At 37.5% G+C, this 15,009-nt stretch overlaps 1 protein-coding gene across 1 annotated transcript in view; it reads right to left on the reverse strand.

The window, feature by feature from the left end:
- The window catches only part of PDGFC (platelet derived growth factor C), a 122,047-nt gene that overhangs the window by 32,032 nt on the left and 75,006 nt on the right, over nt 1–15,009 (reverse strand). The window contains exon 3 of the mRNA XM_059844441.1: nt 1,712–1,892. Within this exon, the coding sequence (XP_059700424.1) occupies nt 1,712–1,892 (181 nt within the window). The remainder of the gene's footprint in view (nt 1–1,711; nt 1,893–15,009) is intronic.

Genomic DNA, 15,009 nt, shown 5'->3' on the forward strand with positions numbered 1-15,009 from the left:
ATGACAGCAAGTGGGCCGCTCTTGCCCCTTGCATGTGTTAGGTGTAACTATTTTGAACATTAAACTATTTTTTTGTGAGTGCAGGTAATTTAAATTTCTAACTAGTTTTCCCCATAAAATATGAAGGAATAAACTCATTCCATTTGTACAGCATGACAGAAAAATCATTATACATAAATTATTTTTTCAGGTGCCTTTGTTTAATCAGTTCCACAGAAATGGGATCACACATGAGTTGGATAGATCCATAGCAGGTAGGGTCTAATACTAGAGCTGTGACAACGGAATTTGGCACCAGCCCCACAAACAGATGTATTTTTTGCCATTTTCTAAAAGTAAACACACTTATTACATTCTGCCCTCGGGTGCACTGATGTTTAAACCTGGCCTTACTTCAAGTTAGGAGACTGACATTTGATTTAATTTTAAAGTTTACCACTATTGGGTCATAACATTCTACTAAAAAAAGTTATTCTAACTCATAAAAGAGTGAAATATGCAGATCAAACCTTTAGTCCCTTCAGAAGTAGTTCCTCCTCAGGCATAAGTAGTTAAAAATATTTATAGGAAAACAACACACACACACACATATGTATATCTATATATCTATATCTATATATATATATATACATATATATATATACAAACACCTCACCCCCACTACACTACTCTGACACCACCAGTATGCTAAATATATTCTTCTCAATAACTCAAATTTTGCCAATGAGGAGAAGGAGCAAAAACAGCAGAAAAATAAAGCCAGCCAAGTGCATTCTGAGTGAAGCACATTTCAGTGGGGTTACAATGTGGATTCTTTTGATCAATTTTTTTTTTTGAGCTTGGAAATATTTTTCACCATCCAAATACCACAAACCACGAGACTACTTAGGAGATTGAAAGTGAATTATGAGGAATTTAACAAAAAATAGTCCTTAGTCTCTTTAAATATGGAATACCTATTTTAAAAAAAGCTCCTGTTTTCCTCTCTTTTAATGTTTCAGGACATTATCTAACCCTTAAAATTCTGTAAACATTTTTTTGCTATCACAGGTCTTTCATTTCATGAAAATAGTAGCAGAAAAGTGTTGACATTGAAATTTGTCACTTTTTCGACAATGACTAGTTTAATATCTGTGACTTACAAGCTTTAAGCGACATTCAAGAGAAGTCCAAAGTACAAGGAAAATGCAGTGAAAAATGAATATTATGGATTGTCTGCTTTGTCTCTATAATAAAACTAGCTAGAACCAAAAGAACTCTTCTGTTTGGGAATTAGGTATAATCATCAGGTTGAGGATGTCTAATAGCAGCTGACTAATAAGAACATTAATCTCCTCAGTTTCTTTTTTGTAACTTCCCTATCCTCTTTCAACATCATACTGCTGATTCATAAATTGATCTGTCTTCTTCTCAAAGCTGGAATTTTCTTTTTTTTCCACATTACAGTATTAGGAATGCAAACATTTTACTGAATTTTCCACACAAACAACCGAGCCCACAACTTCCTAGTCCAAAGCCATCCAAAAAGAACCACAGGAACACCCAGTTAAAAACAGAAACAAAATGTACAATTCAGGAAGACAGATTGCACACTGCTATTATTATTAAGAAATAAACAGTAATTAATCTTACCCTATTAAAATATTCTTTTGAGCTACCACTTCAAAGATTTTGTATCCTGAAATGTTTCGATCTGAAACATGTTACTTACTGGCATAAGAAGTGTATAATGGATGCAGAATCCAGGTTCAGAAGGAAAATATTCATCAGACACAAATCTTATTCTGATCTGGTTTCCTTTGGAGATTTGTCTGCTTGGCACAGTACTGGAACCACACCAGCGTCCTAAAACAGTGCCATCACTAGGCTCTTCAACTTCTACAAAGTCATACCTGAACGGAAAAGAAATTGAAATGTTTATTTACTGACAAAAATACTATAAACTTCCTGATTTAACCAATAAACTGACTCTGCAATTTTTTATTTTTTTAATCGCTAAAAGTATGCAGCCAGCTTTTTTAAACTTAGCTCCCAAGTTGCTACTGACTTACATACATAATAAAATCATGCAGTGAGGTTAAGAAAATAAAAGCAGAGTTAGCATTTTGAAGAGACCCAAGTGTATGGTTTTGCTTCTTGTACAGAAAGCAATTACCACATGTGTGACAGGGCAGAATAAAATCAGAGAAGAAAAAGGCTGTAATTGCCTGAGTGGCACAGTAATTCGTGCTGCAATGTCACCAGCAGTACACTGCATGCCACCAGGGAAAGTTCAGGGGTTTTTTGGTACTGGAAACCTGCTTTTCTGGAATATCAGCGGTGAATAACTTCCTAAAGGTTAGTTAAGGCTTAGAGAAACTTGGAAGGAGTTGATGCATATCCCAAGAAGACATTTGTTGAGCAAAGACATAGACCTCGCTGCATGTGAGAAGGAACCTGGTATTGTGGAAATATTGACAAGAAACATATGGGTAGGGAACATTGGGAGAATGAAACAGATTAATTTTGATTTAGTTTCATTGCTTTCAACATGTGGGCTGGGTATCCCTGGGGATCGGTGAGCAACTTCAACCAGATCCAAGGAAGGTAACTAAGACATGCCAGTCAACCATCAATGAGCTTCAGTGTGCCATACAAAGGTCCTCATTTTCACTGGAAACGTTTAGTGCATTCCCAAGTCATAAAACCATGGAAAGCCACTGCTCTAGAAGGTACATCTGGTTTCAGGGCTTTGACCTGCTTCATGTCAGCTCCCCAGCCGCCCACTGACAGAAGGAACACGGAGCATTCCAGCTGCATTTTCCCTGCTCCAGCTTGAATCCCCTGGTGGCAGCACAGCCCGGTGGGTAGGGAAGGTGAGCGTGTGCTGGTTAAAGCAGGGCAAGCACTCGGCTGTTTTCAGCTCCAGCTTCCCCAGCCAAGCCCTTACTTTTAAACCACAATCTGCATCCTGTGCATGAGCATAACAAACCTCTGAGAAAGTTTTGAGGTTTCTGATATTTTTATGTCCTCTTGCAAGTGCAGTCATATATTAAATACATCTCACATAAATCTAAATTCGTAAATAGCAGAGTCCTTTTCAAGGGTACAAACTGTCCTGCCTCTGATGATAGCAAAGGCTCATATTTTAAAAAACATGCACACAAACGCACTCTACCAAATATGCCAAACTATATTTAATGAGAAAATTATTACCTCATAAACATTTTCTACTAAAGCTTTTTCTGGATTTTTTTTTTCAGTAAATCTAATCTTTATAATGATTCCCAGTTCCCTAGTTAGACAGCAGGCAATAAATTCTTGTGTTGCATGTTTGTGCAAGACTGACTTGCACATTTATTATCTCCATTTAAAGGACCACTATTTTTTCCACTTAATTAAAAATGAATGCAATGAATATGCTCATTAACTGTGTTCAAAATCCATTACTGCCATGTACCACAGTTTTAAATCTTTGTTGAACTTATGATACTAATTACTTTATCATTATCTTTTTCCCCCAAACACAAACTAATTCCTTTAACAGATCCACCAGTGTTTCTACTTTATGATCAAGTATACAACTTATTACAAAGGCAACGTGTACATTAATTGTACTAAGGCCTCAGGGCTCAACACATTCATCAAATTTATTTGGAGTGCTGAACTTTTTTTCTTTTCAAGATCAGCTTTTGAAATTTCTAAAGAAAACCTTTTTATTTTTCAGTGAAGAATATGAAATAATTATCTACCTTTCTGATTTTTAAAGAATAAAATAAGCTAATATTTACATTTATTGACTTAGGTTTAAGATTTTGAGGGGAGTCAGGGGGCTTAGTGCCTCTACCTAACTTTCAGTACTTTTTATTGCACTCTTTGGTCTTCTGGTACACCTAAAGTAAAAGAGAAACTAAAATTCCACAGTTTAAATCCTAGACCCTTCAAATAAAAGCTAATTAATTCCATTAGTAGAGAGGTAAACGTGAGGGAAATAAGTATCCTGAAAAACCAAATAAAATTCAGCTTGGATAATGACATTTTTAGCCAGTAACATTATTCCTGTCAGTTATCTAGGCTAAATGTGCTACAAGAGTCTGCCAAAAAGCCTTCTGTGAGACTAAAATTCCTCTCATCATACATCTGGACTGATGTCTGAACCTTCTGTAAAAATAACAAAACAAAGCTGTTCAGATGCTTTAGCATTTACATTATTGTGCTAGGTAACTTTGCAGCTGATGTCACAGGGCTAAGGAGCAGCAGGGACAATAGCACAACCATGAAAAATTATTTCCCTATCAAGAGAAGCTTGTATTTAAACACAAGAGAACTAGGATAAATAACCAAGAACTGAGATGCCATTTTACAGCTGGGAAGGAGTAAGGAATTATTAAAATGCATGTTGAACTTACCAATGCAGAAACCTTTTCTTTGCAGAGTGCAAAGGAGCAAACACAAGCCTCTTTGAAAATGACTAAAGAAATGCTCTGGTGCTGTACCTGTAATGTTTTTAAAATATTACTAAGTAAAATTTATGCCAAAAAGGCAGTCCAATCTCCTTTCTGGGGACTAAAGATGCTCTGGCCTTTAGGCATGATGCTCACAATGCCTTCTGTTATACCTGTTGCTGAAGATCTACTCCCCTCCCCTAAGGCCTGGGAACATGGATTGAATCAACAACCTGAGCAAAGACAATTTACTGGAAAGGAGCAAGGAAGTAACATAAGCAGCTCAAAGCTTCAACAGCTTTCACACCAGGAAATGTATTTTCCAAGAGTATATGTTTTCCTCTCCTTTCTTGATGTTTTTCTGTGGCTTATACTGTCATTTCCTAAACATATTCTGAAAGGTTGTTTATCTTGGCTTGAAGTTTTTTGACCTTTCTATGGCTTCTCTCTGCCTCCAGAATTCCACAAATATATCAAAAAATGTAGGAAGCAAAAATCCACCAGGCAAAACCATTTGTCATATCAGTGGTGTTGGACCTTTCCATCTGTATAGAGGTGCATGCTAGACAAAACTCTAGAAAGCCCATTAACACAGTTTGTGACAGGTGAAATTTATTTTTCCTTCCCCTTTTGATAAAAACAAGTTTCTTTTTCTTTAGTTAAGAAACAAGAAGTTGTTAACAATCCCTGTTGAATTTTTTTAGAGCATTTTGTGGGGCAATGTAATATTTCTATTCCAGCTTGTTTTAAAGCACATAGAATTCTGAGGTTTTCCTGGCTGGCATAGCACACCCACCTGCAGACCCAAAACATCCAAGGTCCTCTGGCAGCTCACCAGACAAACAGTTGTAAAATAGCCCTGAAATGGTTTGGACCACTTCAATTTTGGAAACACTGGAAATTACTAAAAACTGTCATCATGAAAACATACCTTGATATTTTTACTAATAAGAATTTCTACACCATCATTCTAAAGAAAACTTTACTTCCCTCTTTCACCTCTATTTGAAATAACCTTAATTTCTGCTATAGCAATATTTATATTTCCTATGAAACAAAAGTCTTTGTTTCCATCACTTGACATAACTGTGCTTTTGTACAGACAGAGTGTGAGGTACTGGTGATACCTTACAGTCTTCACTTCTTAGATCACTTTCAAATCACATCTGTAAGTAATAATATTGCTCTTTATAAAATAAACATATTTGCCTATAGAGGAAACCAAGGCCAAACGTTTAGCTCAACAACTTTTTTTTTCAAAGCTTGGCAGATTCACGTTTATCTGAGTGGAAAAGGGAACACTGAAGCATGACAGAGGCACTCAAATCCATGGTACCTAACAGCAGCTTTGTTATTCCCTGCAGGCCAATATACAGCAAAGATGTGTGATAAGACAACAGAAATGCAGAGTTTATGACAAAGGGCAGAGGGAAAATAGGAGGACCTCAAGAAGGAAGAAAAGGACAGAGTGGAATGCTAGATTACAGTAAAAAATTTATTCCAGGTAAGCAACAAGCCTACAGACATAGCAATACAGTTGTAAAAAGAAAAGCATACTCCATCATTCATTCAACAGGTGAAGAATTTTCTTTTTTTTAATACCAATACTATCCCTCTCACTGAGACAAAATTAAGTTTTCCTCAAAGACAAAGGCACAGACCCAAAAGATACATCACGTGAGATTAAAACCAAATGATACAAAACTTAAGTCATCAATAATAATGAAACTGCAGGTATTTGTGCACTACTTTTCAGATTATGTAACATGAAATTTTAACTCAGGTATTATATTTTATTTTACAATGTGACCAGGTCAGGCAGCACAACCACCTATTGCTCAAGTTTGCAAGCTTCAGAGGAGCTAATTAATTCCACTGCCTTTCAAATGCATTAATTTACACCATACTTGTCTGCATTTGCTGCCAGACAGAAATATCTACATTAATGTCAAACTGGCCTGTTCAGTCCAGTCCCCCATTCAGCACAGCAGATACAAGATTCCTGGAATTGAAAACCAGTAGCAGTGCACATCAGTAAAAGTTACCTATGAATAATGTCACTTGCCAGATAGGCAGCAGAGACAAGAACTCAGAAAGCAGATTTCCTGCAGGGACAGAAGGGAGACTGCACCCTGACTTAAATGGTGGCTCTGTGACAGCACCAGAAAACTCCACACAGGGAAAAAGCTCAGTAAAGATTATTCTGCTCAGCATCATCGGAAATATTTAACTGGGGCTGCTTCAAGTGACACTAAAGTCAGGATACTGGAGCAAAACATTTTTCAAAAACTAGCCAATAGAAAATGTTAATTATTTTAAGTATTCCCCCTGTATTTTGTTTTTCCAATATGAATTTCCAAACAAAGTTACCCAGAGCCATTTGACTACAGCTCCTGAGGCTCACAACATGGGTAATTTACCCCCAAGACTCACCCTCTTTAGGAGGACTTGGCAGTATCTTCTCCTGCAAGAGGAAACTCCTTTGGCTATCATTACAGATCATCCAACAATTAAGAAAAGGTTCTATAATTTCTGTCATGAAATCATCATGCTTGATGTTTTAACATATAAACAGAGAAAAGATGATGGAACACCAGTGATTTGATGAGAAATAAATTTCCATAGTAGTTTCTGTATTTGCTGATCTTATACACACTGTGTCATAACAGCCACTGGAAAGAAACAACAAACCCAGATATAATCCAAATAAATAACTGATGAGGTCAGTTTTTGTACTCAGAAAATGATGTTTAATTATATACAAACATCACTTCTAGCAGTAGACAACACTTCCAGGCAACGAATGAGCATAAAACCCCAAGTATCCTGGCATGTCTACATGTTCCATGAAATAAAGATACTCAGGTATAAACAGAGAACATTTCTAACTGCCATTCCCCAAATATGGATTGTAGTTTCTCTGCCAGCCTACTTTGAATACATCTATTTTAGAATACGCAGTACTGCACATTAGGAACTGCCTTATGGAAACACAGATTCATTCACAAATGTTACATGGTTGCCATGGTTCTCCCCGTTTAATCTTTTCTCACACTGATTAATAACAGCCTGAGGCTTCTAACACAACCACACAGCTCTCTCTGTATTTCTACCTTGCTATTTAGAATACATGAAAAAAAAAAATTAATTCTTAGATATAATTTCTCTTCCCTTTCATTCATTGCAAGCCACTTTGATCATAAATATACACTTAACCACACTACAAGTGGAAAGGAAAAGCAAGACAGAGTTAAAACCCCCAAATTTTACTCTTCAAACATCCAAATCCTTTTTATTAAAAGGATGCACTGATTGTTTGATTTGGAGAAATTACCTGCTGCATTTCCACAATCCAGTCTACCAGAAAATATATTTTCCATTTTCTGTGGATCAGTACCATGTGAAGGTGAGAAATACGCATTTTGCAAAGCAGCTTTTGTTCCTTGGTGAATGCATTTTGGCACTGCATGCAAAAATAAAAAGCTCAAAGAAATGTGTCTCTTCCTCGAAACCCCCATTTATATCAAAAGTTCCCTTCAGTGCCAATTAATAAACTGTGTATTGCTGAAAACATTTCCCCAATGACTAGGACATTGGCATACAACTGTATCTAGCAAATAAATCCTCATGACTGATATTTAGGTGCAGTGATAAACACTTATGTTTCTCAACCATAAGCACATGAATACCCCATAGCCTCTGAAAGTGACATCTGCCTTGTGGGGACAAAGGCACAAGAATGAGAAATTGCAAACTAGATACGTTGGTAAATGTACTTCTAGCTCTGAAACAAAACCAATTCTAGCTTGTTCAAACAGCAAGCTTTCAACTATTTAAGCACATATTAAACTACTGATACAGATTAAGCACATAAACAAGTAATTTCAGGAATGCAGAAGCACAGAATTCAGCCTCTGCTACAAACTAATTTACACCCATACAACCTCTATGCATACAGCATTTCAAGCACTTGAATAAATACCTTCTAGAAAGAGACACTATAATCCTGCAGATCAGAACTGGAGGTAAGGAAAGAAGATGGTTTCCCAAACTCTTTCTTTTAAAACACCAATCGTCAAATTTCTTAGAAGCTACTTATACTTATCTTCATTGCATTACAGAATGACAGCATTCCCAATGCCAGTTTGAAATATGTTTGGCTTTTTTAAATACAGATTAAATTTGGTCCAAAAATGGCCTTTTTTGAGTATAACAGAAATACAAACAAAAAAAATGCATGACATTTCATACAATCACTATTACTATATATCAAAGAAGAATTTGGGAAAAAGGTTAAGCTTGGAAAAAATGTACACACACAAATAAGCTTGCAAATGATGCTCAAGTCGATGTACCTACTTTGGCCTTTATCTTTAAATACAAAGAATTAAGTTCTGTGTAGATGAAGATTCCAAGGATTTCCAACACTCACAGTTAATATGCTACACTTACTTTTTTCCTATCTGACTACAGATTATCCTGTAGTCTTATAAAATACAGTAAATAAAAGAGATTTTCCACAAAATTAGAAGTTATTTGGAAAGGTTATTTTTCAAGGACTAAAAATGAGTAACATTTACAAGAAACCCTTTCCTGTACCATTTCACCTCCAACTGTCTACTTTGTGCTATTCACTGGACCTCCTTAGTATTCTGCACCAGTTATGAACTAAATAATAACACACGCAACTAAAAAGGGTAATTGGACAAAGCATTTTACTGTTTTGTACAGCAGTACTTCTATTATTGGCTTTGTCTTCTGCTGTTACAATAAAACATTGTGTGGAAATGAACAACAAAGTTCAGGGTCCTGCTGCACTGGATACTACACTCCCCAAAGCATTTTTGCCTTCATAAAGATGCAGCTGCTGTCTCTCCTCACAGAGTGAATCAGCTTCATAAGTATCCTGCACTGTACAGTACTTCACATTCCAGATTTTGGAGAACTAAATGCTTTACTAATTTTTTCCCAAGACTCCTCTGTAAAGTCTGGTATATTTTATCTTGGGAATTACAGCAATCATAATAAATCACATGTTCCTATTGTACAGATCAACATTTTGTAGGAAAAAAAAAAACTCCTATGGACCTTAGAGTTCACATTTACAGCCAAGGCTGTAAAGCATTATTTCTAAGCCACTATAATATTTCTTCCTCTACCCACACTGTTCACAGTGGTCAATGCATCTGTTCCAGCTTCTGTGAATCCACCAACACATATCATACCATTGTTTTGCAAGCAGCATTAGAAATATTTATTCTAGTATCCCAAAGAGTAATTTCTTCTTTATGCACTCTCCAAGATATTCCAGGATATAAATCCTGGAATGCAGCAATGTCTCCAGTCAATGATGTGCAAACTACTGGCTAAGCAATATTCAAAAGTATAGTTTTTGATGAAAAAAAAACCATAAGGAGCATAAGGGGCATTTTTATCAATGCCAAGACTCTGCCAGGGCAGTGCAGGCTGCTTCCCTTCCCCTCAAGCATCCTCTGATATTAGAGCACCAATACATGCCTGGGTAAGCTCCTCACATTCCCTTCCCCTTCTCCTGCCTACTTCAGGGGAGGCTGGGGCTCTATCTATGCTCATTTAAATGAAAACACCTTTGTTTTCTTTAGCTCACAATAACATATGGCCTCTTGGCAGCTACACCTGCACACAGGATTTACCAATCCAGGACAGAGCAGTTGTCACAAAGTCTGATATTCTGCTTCAGGACAGGCCAGCAATTGCTACTCAAACAGAAGGTGAAAAAACCCTGTAATGTAACAGACCAGTCTGCATGAGCCAGAAAAAAAATGTATTCCCAATCCTAGCAGGAGATCACTTTTCACCTAAGGAGTGTAAGAAGTTTCCTCTCACTTCAGTTTTACTAGTTAGAAATTGATGGTCATAAAATTATGCAAATCTATTTTCAGTCCAGCCACAGTATATGAATCAAAGGCTAGTCTGAAGAGATGTGTCTTAATAATTGGTGCTACACTGCTGGTCTCTCTCTTCACATGCTACTTTCAGAAAATGAGATGATCTAGTAATTTTACCTTATAAAACCCCTATGATGCTCCCACATGACCACCTAATAGTTTTTACAATAATGCATCTTTCTTTCTGCAGTTTCTGATGCACATGCATCTTCTCAGATGTCCTGATGATCAGACTGATGCATTACAATTTACTTCTTTATCCTAATGGAGCAGCATTGAGTGCAAGACTGGATTGTAACTAACTTTTCTGGCTGAAAATATTTGCTGGTAATGCTGTCAGACTACAATTGCATGTGAGAAACATCCTTTGTTAAAATGTCGATGGTACACTTAAAGAAGCAAGGACAGTGTTTAGGAAGAGTGCAAGTGGAGAAAGGTAAAAGGAAAAGCTGCACAACAGGTGAAGAAACACACTGTCCATCTAGGAACAGGACAGTTGGAGTGTCTGTTATTCCTCTTTAATCCTGCTTTTGTACCTGATGGTAAATCCAACATTTTAACTGTACTCAGACTTTCAGCAATCAGAAAACATCAGGAAGGGAGTGTATGCTATGCTTAAACTGACATATTTAGACACTACACGGGGTAACTTTAGATTATGTTGCTGGTCCTGACTGCAGCTTGCAGAGTCTAAACTGTCATCAGGGGCTAAACTGAGTCTCACCAGAAACTACAGGTGGCTACAGGGTCTGTCTGTGTCCCTGAGCTGAGGTGGTGGTGGCTCACAGTATGTTTTTCTGCCCCTGAAAGCAGAGATTTACTTCTATATTCTAATAAGTGGTAGGGTGAGAGCAGGAGAACTCCATCAACAACTGCTGCCAGAACACCTCAGAAAGAAGCAAGACCCATCAGTTCCACATTCACACTCAAAGAAAATAACTTTGGTCTCCACCATTAGAAACACTGCCAACGTAAAACAATTTTAGAAGCAATAAATTAGCATTAGGACTGTTAACAAAAATATTTTGATAGTGGGGACACAGTTTACTTTATTCAAACAGCTTGCTTGAGATTGAGAGGACCAGGAAGAAATTTTAAGAAGACTAATTTTTTTTTAAAGTTAATGACTAGTCTCTGGTGTGAAAAAGGAGCAAGGGATTATGACAACTGCCCACTTATCAGCAATCATTCTCCTACACACTCATCCAGGCTGTGAAAACAGGCATCAAATTACTTCCAAAATAATATCTATTATAGTGTCCTCTAGCAACAGTGGATACTAAAAATGAATGCTGCATTTGCAGAAATTGAGGGAAAAGTGGGTGGGCACGAATGCAGTCTCTAGGTTTGTGCAGTGCCCTTCTGATCACATCACCTGTGCTCTGCTGTCCTCCCACTTCACCCAGAGAAGCATCTCCTTCCCTTTTCCTTTCTTAGGTTTCATTCTGATTTGCTTAGAGAATATAGTTTGCAGCTTTAAGCCCTTTCTGTACAATAGAAGAGTTTACTCTTCTTGAAGCCTTGGAAATGTGTGCTCCAGAGTAGCCTCAGTTATAATCACACTGAGCTTAGCTTTCCTGGTTTGTTTTTATCCTCTTTTATTGCCTGTGATATCTGCTTTGTCACACTTACAAATCTCTTATCATGAGATTGGTATTAAGCAGGTTTTAAGAAAGCAGTAGAGAACCCAAAATAAAGGATGTACTTCTGGATACAGTACACACCTCTGCCACACTGGGAACAGTGGACAGCAGCTAAACCAAAAGGATGGGACCAGCTAAAAGATGACTTAATGTTTGAATTACATGGAATGCTTTTTTCTGGAATCATGCAATATCCAAAAGGAAGATATTTCTTAAAAAAAATCCAAATAAACCAAACGACCAAAACCCAACAACAAAACAAAAAAAAACCCACTACAATTTTGATCAATGAAATCAGAATAGAGAAGAAACAGATCTAGATATTTATTTTTATGCAAAGAATCCACTCATTTTTTCTTTAAAACACTAAGAAAGCAGGAAGCAAAAGTTTGTTGGATTCTTCATTAGAATTCTATTCATTAAATTGAAATAATATTGTTACATTGCAACTCACATGAGAGAAGTCACTTTTGTAGAATAAAACTATTTTCTTTATATATAAAAGAAGAAATTTTAGATAATCAGAGGACTCTGCTCCTAAATCAATATAACTTCTTACAAATTTTGATCCCCATCCTCCACTCTTATCCATTTGGCACCCAAACTTCTCTCGCACTGGCACTACTTTTTAGTAGTCTTGAAAATGGATCAAACAATTAAAAATCAAAACCATAAAAAACCACTCCACAAACATCAGAAAAAATTACTCCATCAGCCTATTGACACAAGTTTTATGTAATTTTCTACACACTGTTCCTAAATGCTACCTTTCTGCCACTGATAAAACATCAATGATGCTACAAAGGATTTCAGATTAAATTAGGTACTTCATACTAATTCTCTGCCATCAGTATTTCAATTAAACCAAGGCACTTGAAGGCTAGAACTCATCCCAACCATTTAAATTATATTTCCCCCTTTAAGACTTTGAATAAAAATGATTAACAAGTTATTTATGTGTTGGGGAAAAAAAATAAATATTTTGTGTTGAGGAATGAGAGTTCATATGCTTTTTATAACCCTGTATATTAATGAATCATTCCTTTCCAAATGGATCTGAGTCCCAGAACAGAACTATAATAAATTTTAACTCAGTTATTTTTGCAGAAGTTACAGCCAATTATGAAACACTTCAGTATGACTGATATGCAGAGTCACCTAAACAGAGCCCAGCCCACCCATGTGTCAAATCTCACAGAATTACAGAATATTCTGAGTTGGAAGAGACTCACAAAGATCATCGAGTCCAACTCCTGGCCCTGCACAGGACCATCCCCAAGAGTCACACCGTGTGCCCAAGAGCATTGTCCAAACCCCTCTTGAACTCTGCCAGGGTGGTGCTGTGACCACTTCCCTGGGGAGCTGTTCCAGTGCCTGATCACCCTCTGGGTGAAGAACCTCTTTCTAATACCCAGCCTAGACCTCCCCTGACAGAGCTTCAGGCCATTCCCTCGGGTCCCATGGTTGGTCACCACAGACAGAGATCAGTATCTGCACCTCTTCTGCTCACAAGGAAGTTGTGACTGCAATGAGGTCTCCTTTCCTCCAGGCTGAACAGACCAAGTGACCTCAGCTGCTCCTCACACAGCTTCCCCTCCAGAGCCTTCCCCATCCTTGTGGCCCTCCTCTGAACGCTCACTAACAGCTTCATTTTTTTTGTTGTTGTTGTTTTTTAATTTTTATATTGTGGCACCCAAAACTGCACACAATGTTCAAGGTGAGGCAGCCCCAGAGCAGAGCAGAGTGGGACAATCCCCTCCCTTGCCCAGCTGGTGATGCTCTGCCTGATGCCTCCCAGGAACACTTTGCCCTCCTGGCTGCCAGAGCACTGCTGACTCATATTCAACTTGCCATTGACCAAGATCCCCAGCTCCCTTTCCATGGCACTGCTCTCCAGCCTCTCAATCCCCAGTCTGTCTGTAACCCAGAGCTGCCCCACCTCAGGTGCAGAATCCAGCACTTGCCCAAGTTGAACATCATATCATTGGAGATTGTCTCATTAAAAAAAAACAGGAGGTTAAAATTGAACAGACTGAAATTCTAAGGCAACAGTGATAAGAAAAGAGTTTTAAGGATTAGTCTTCACTATAACTTTAATCTCTGCTTTCAGGATTCTCTGGGTTTTGGTACTCAATGTTTTGAGGGTTCAACTGGGAACAGTTTGAAGCCTTAAATTTTTCGGGGATTCTTTTCTGAATTCTCAAATAGAGGTGGCAGCAGCAACCCCTTCATCTTCAGAAACATGTGAGGAAGCAGTAAAAATCCCAGCAGCCCAGCTACTTAGCAACATGAGTCACCAGGAATATTGTCTGCACCAATTCCACTTTAAATACAGAGTTCACTTAAAGCTCCTTATCCAGTTATTCAAAGCCCACTTGAACTTTGTACTTACTCAGGAGATAACTTCACCCTCTGTAACCACAGTCAATAAGAAGAATTTAACACTGATAGTAAATTCAGCCCATCAATTGTGTCCAGAAACAATTTTCTTGGGATCTAGACCTTGATAAGGAACTTCTTGCCCTCAAAAGCCCCAGAAGTAATAATTTATGTGAAGAGCTCTTTTCTCTCACAAATCTATGCTTCATATTGGTGTAGTCTTCACACATATACCAAGATTGACTGTTCAATGCACCAAGGTAAAACAAGAAAAGCAAACTTTTTCTTCCCCCTAGGGGGCAGGATGTGGGATGGAATCTCTTCTGAAGAGAAGAAAATGATGCTGACATTATCTTTTCATGCATGCACTCTCTTGATGCTGTAAGATGCTTCCATATAAAGGAGAAAAACAGAAGCAAAATTCCTGTTGTCTTTTTTAGGGAAGCATTAGAGTCACTGTTACGCATCCATATTTTACTCCATATATTAGACTTTGTAACAATAACAAGAAACAAAGTTCCACATGGTGCAAGTAACTCATTGAGTCCTATATTACACAGAAAGGTCTCTTTGGAAAATTACATAAAAAAATGTTTAGTCTTTGTGTTTACTGTAAATTATCACTGCCTAGCATTC

The sequence above is a fragment of the Haemorhous mexicanus genome, chromosome 4 (genome assembly GCF_027477595.1).
Source record: "Haemorhous mexicanus isolate bHaeMex1 chromosome 4, bHaeMex1.pri, whole genome shotgun sequence".
NCBI lineage: Eukaryota > Metazoa > Chordata > Aves > Passeriformes > Fringillidae > Haemorhous > Haemorhous mexicanus.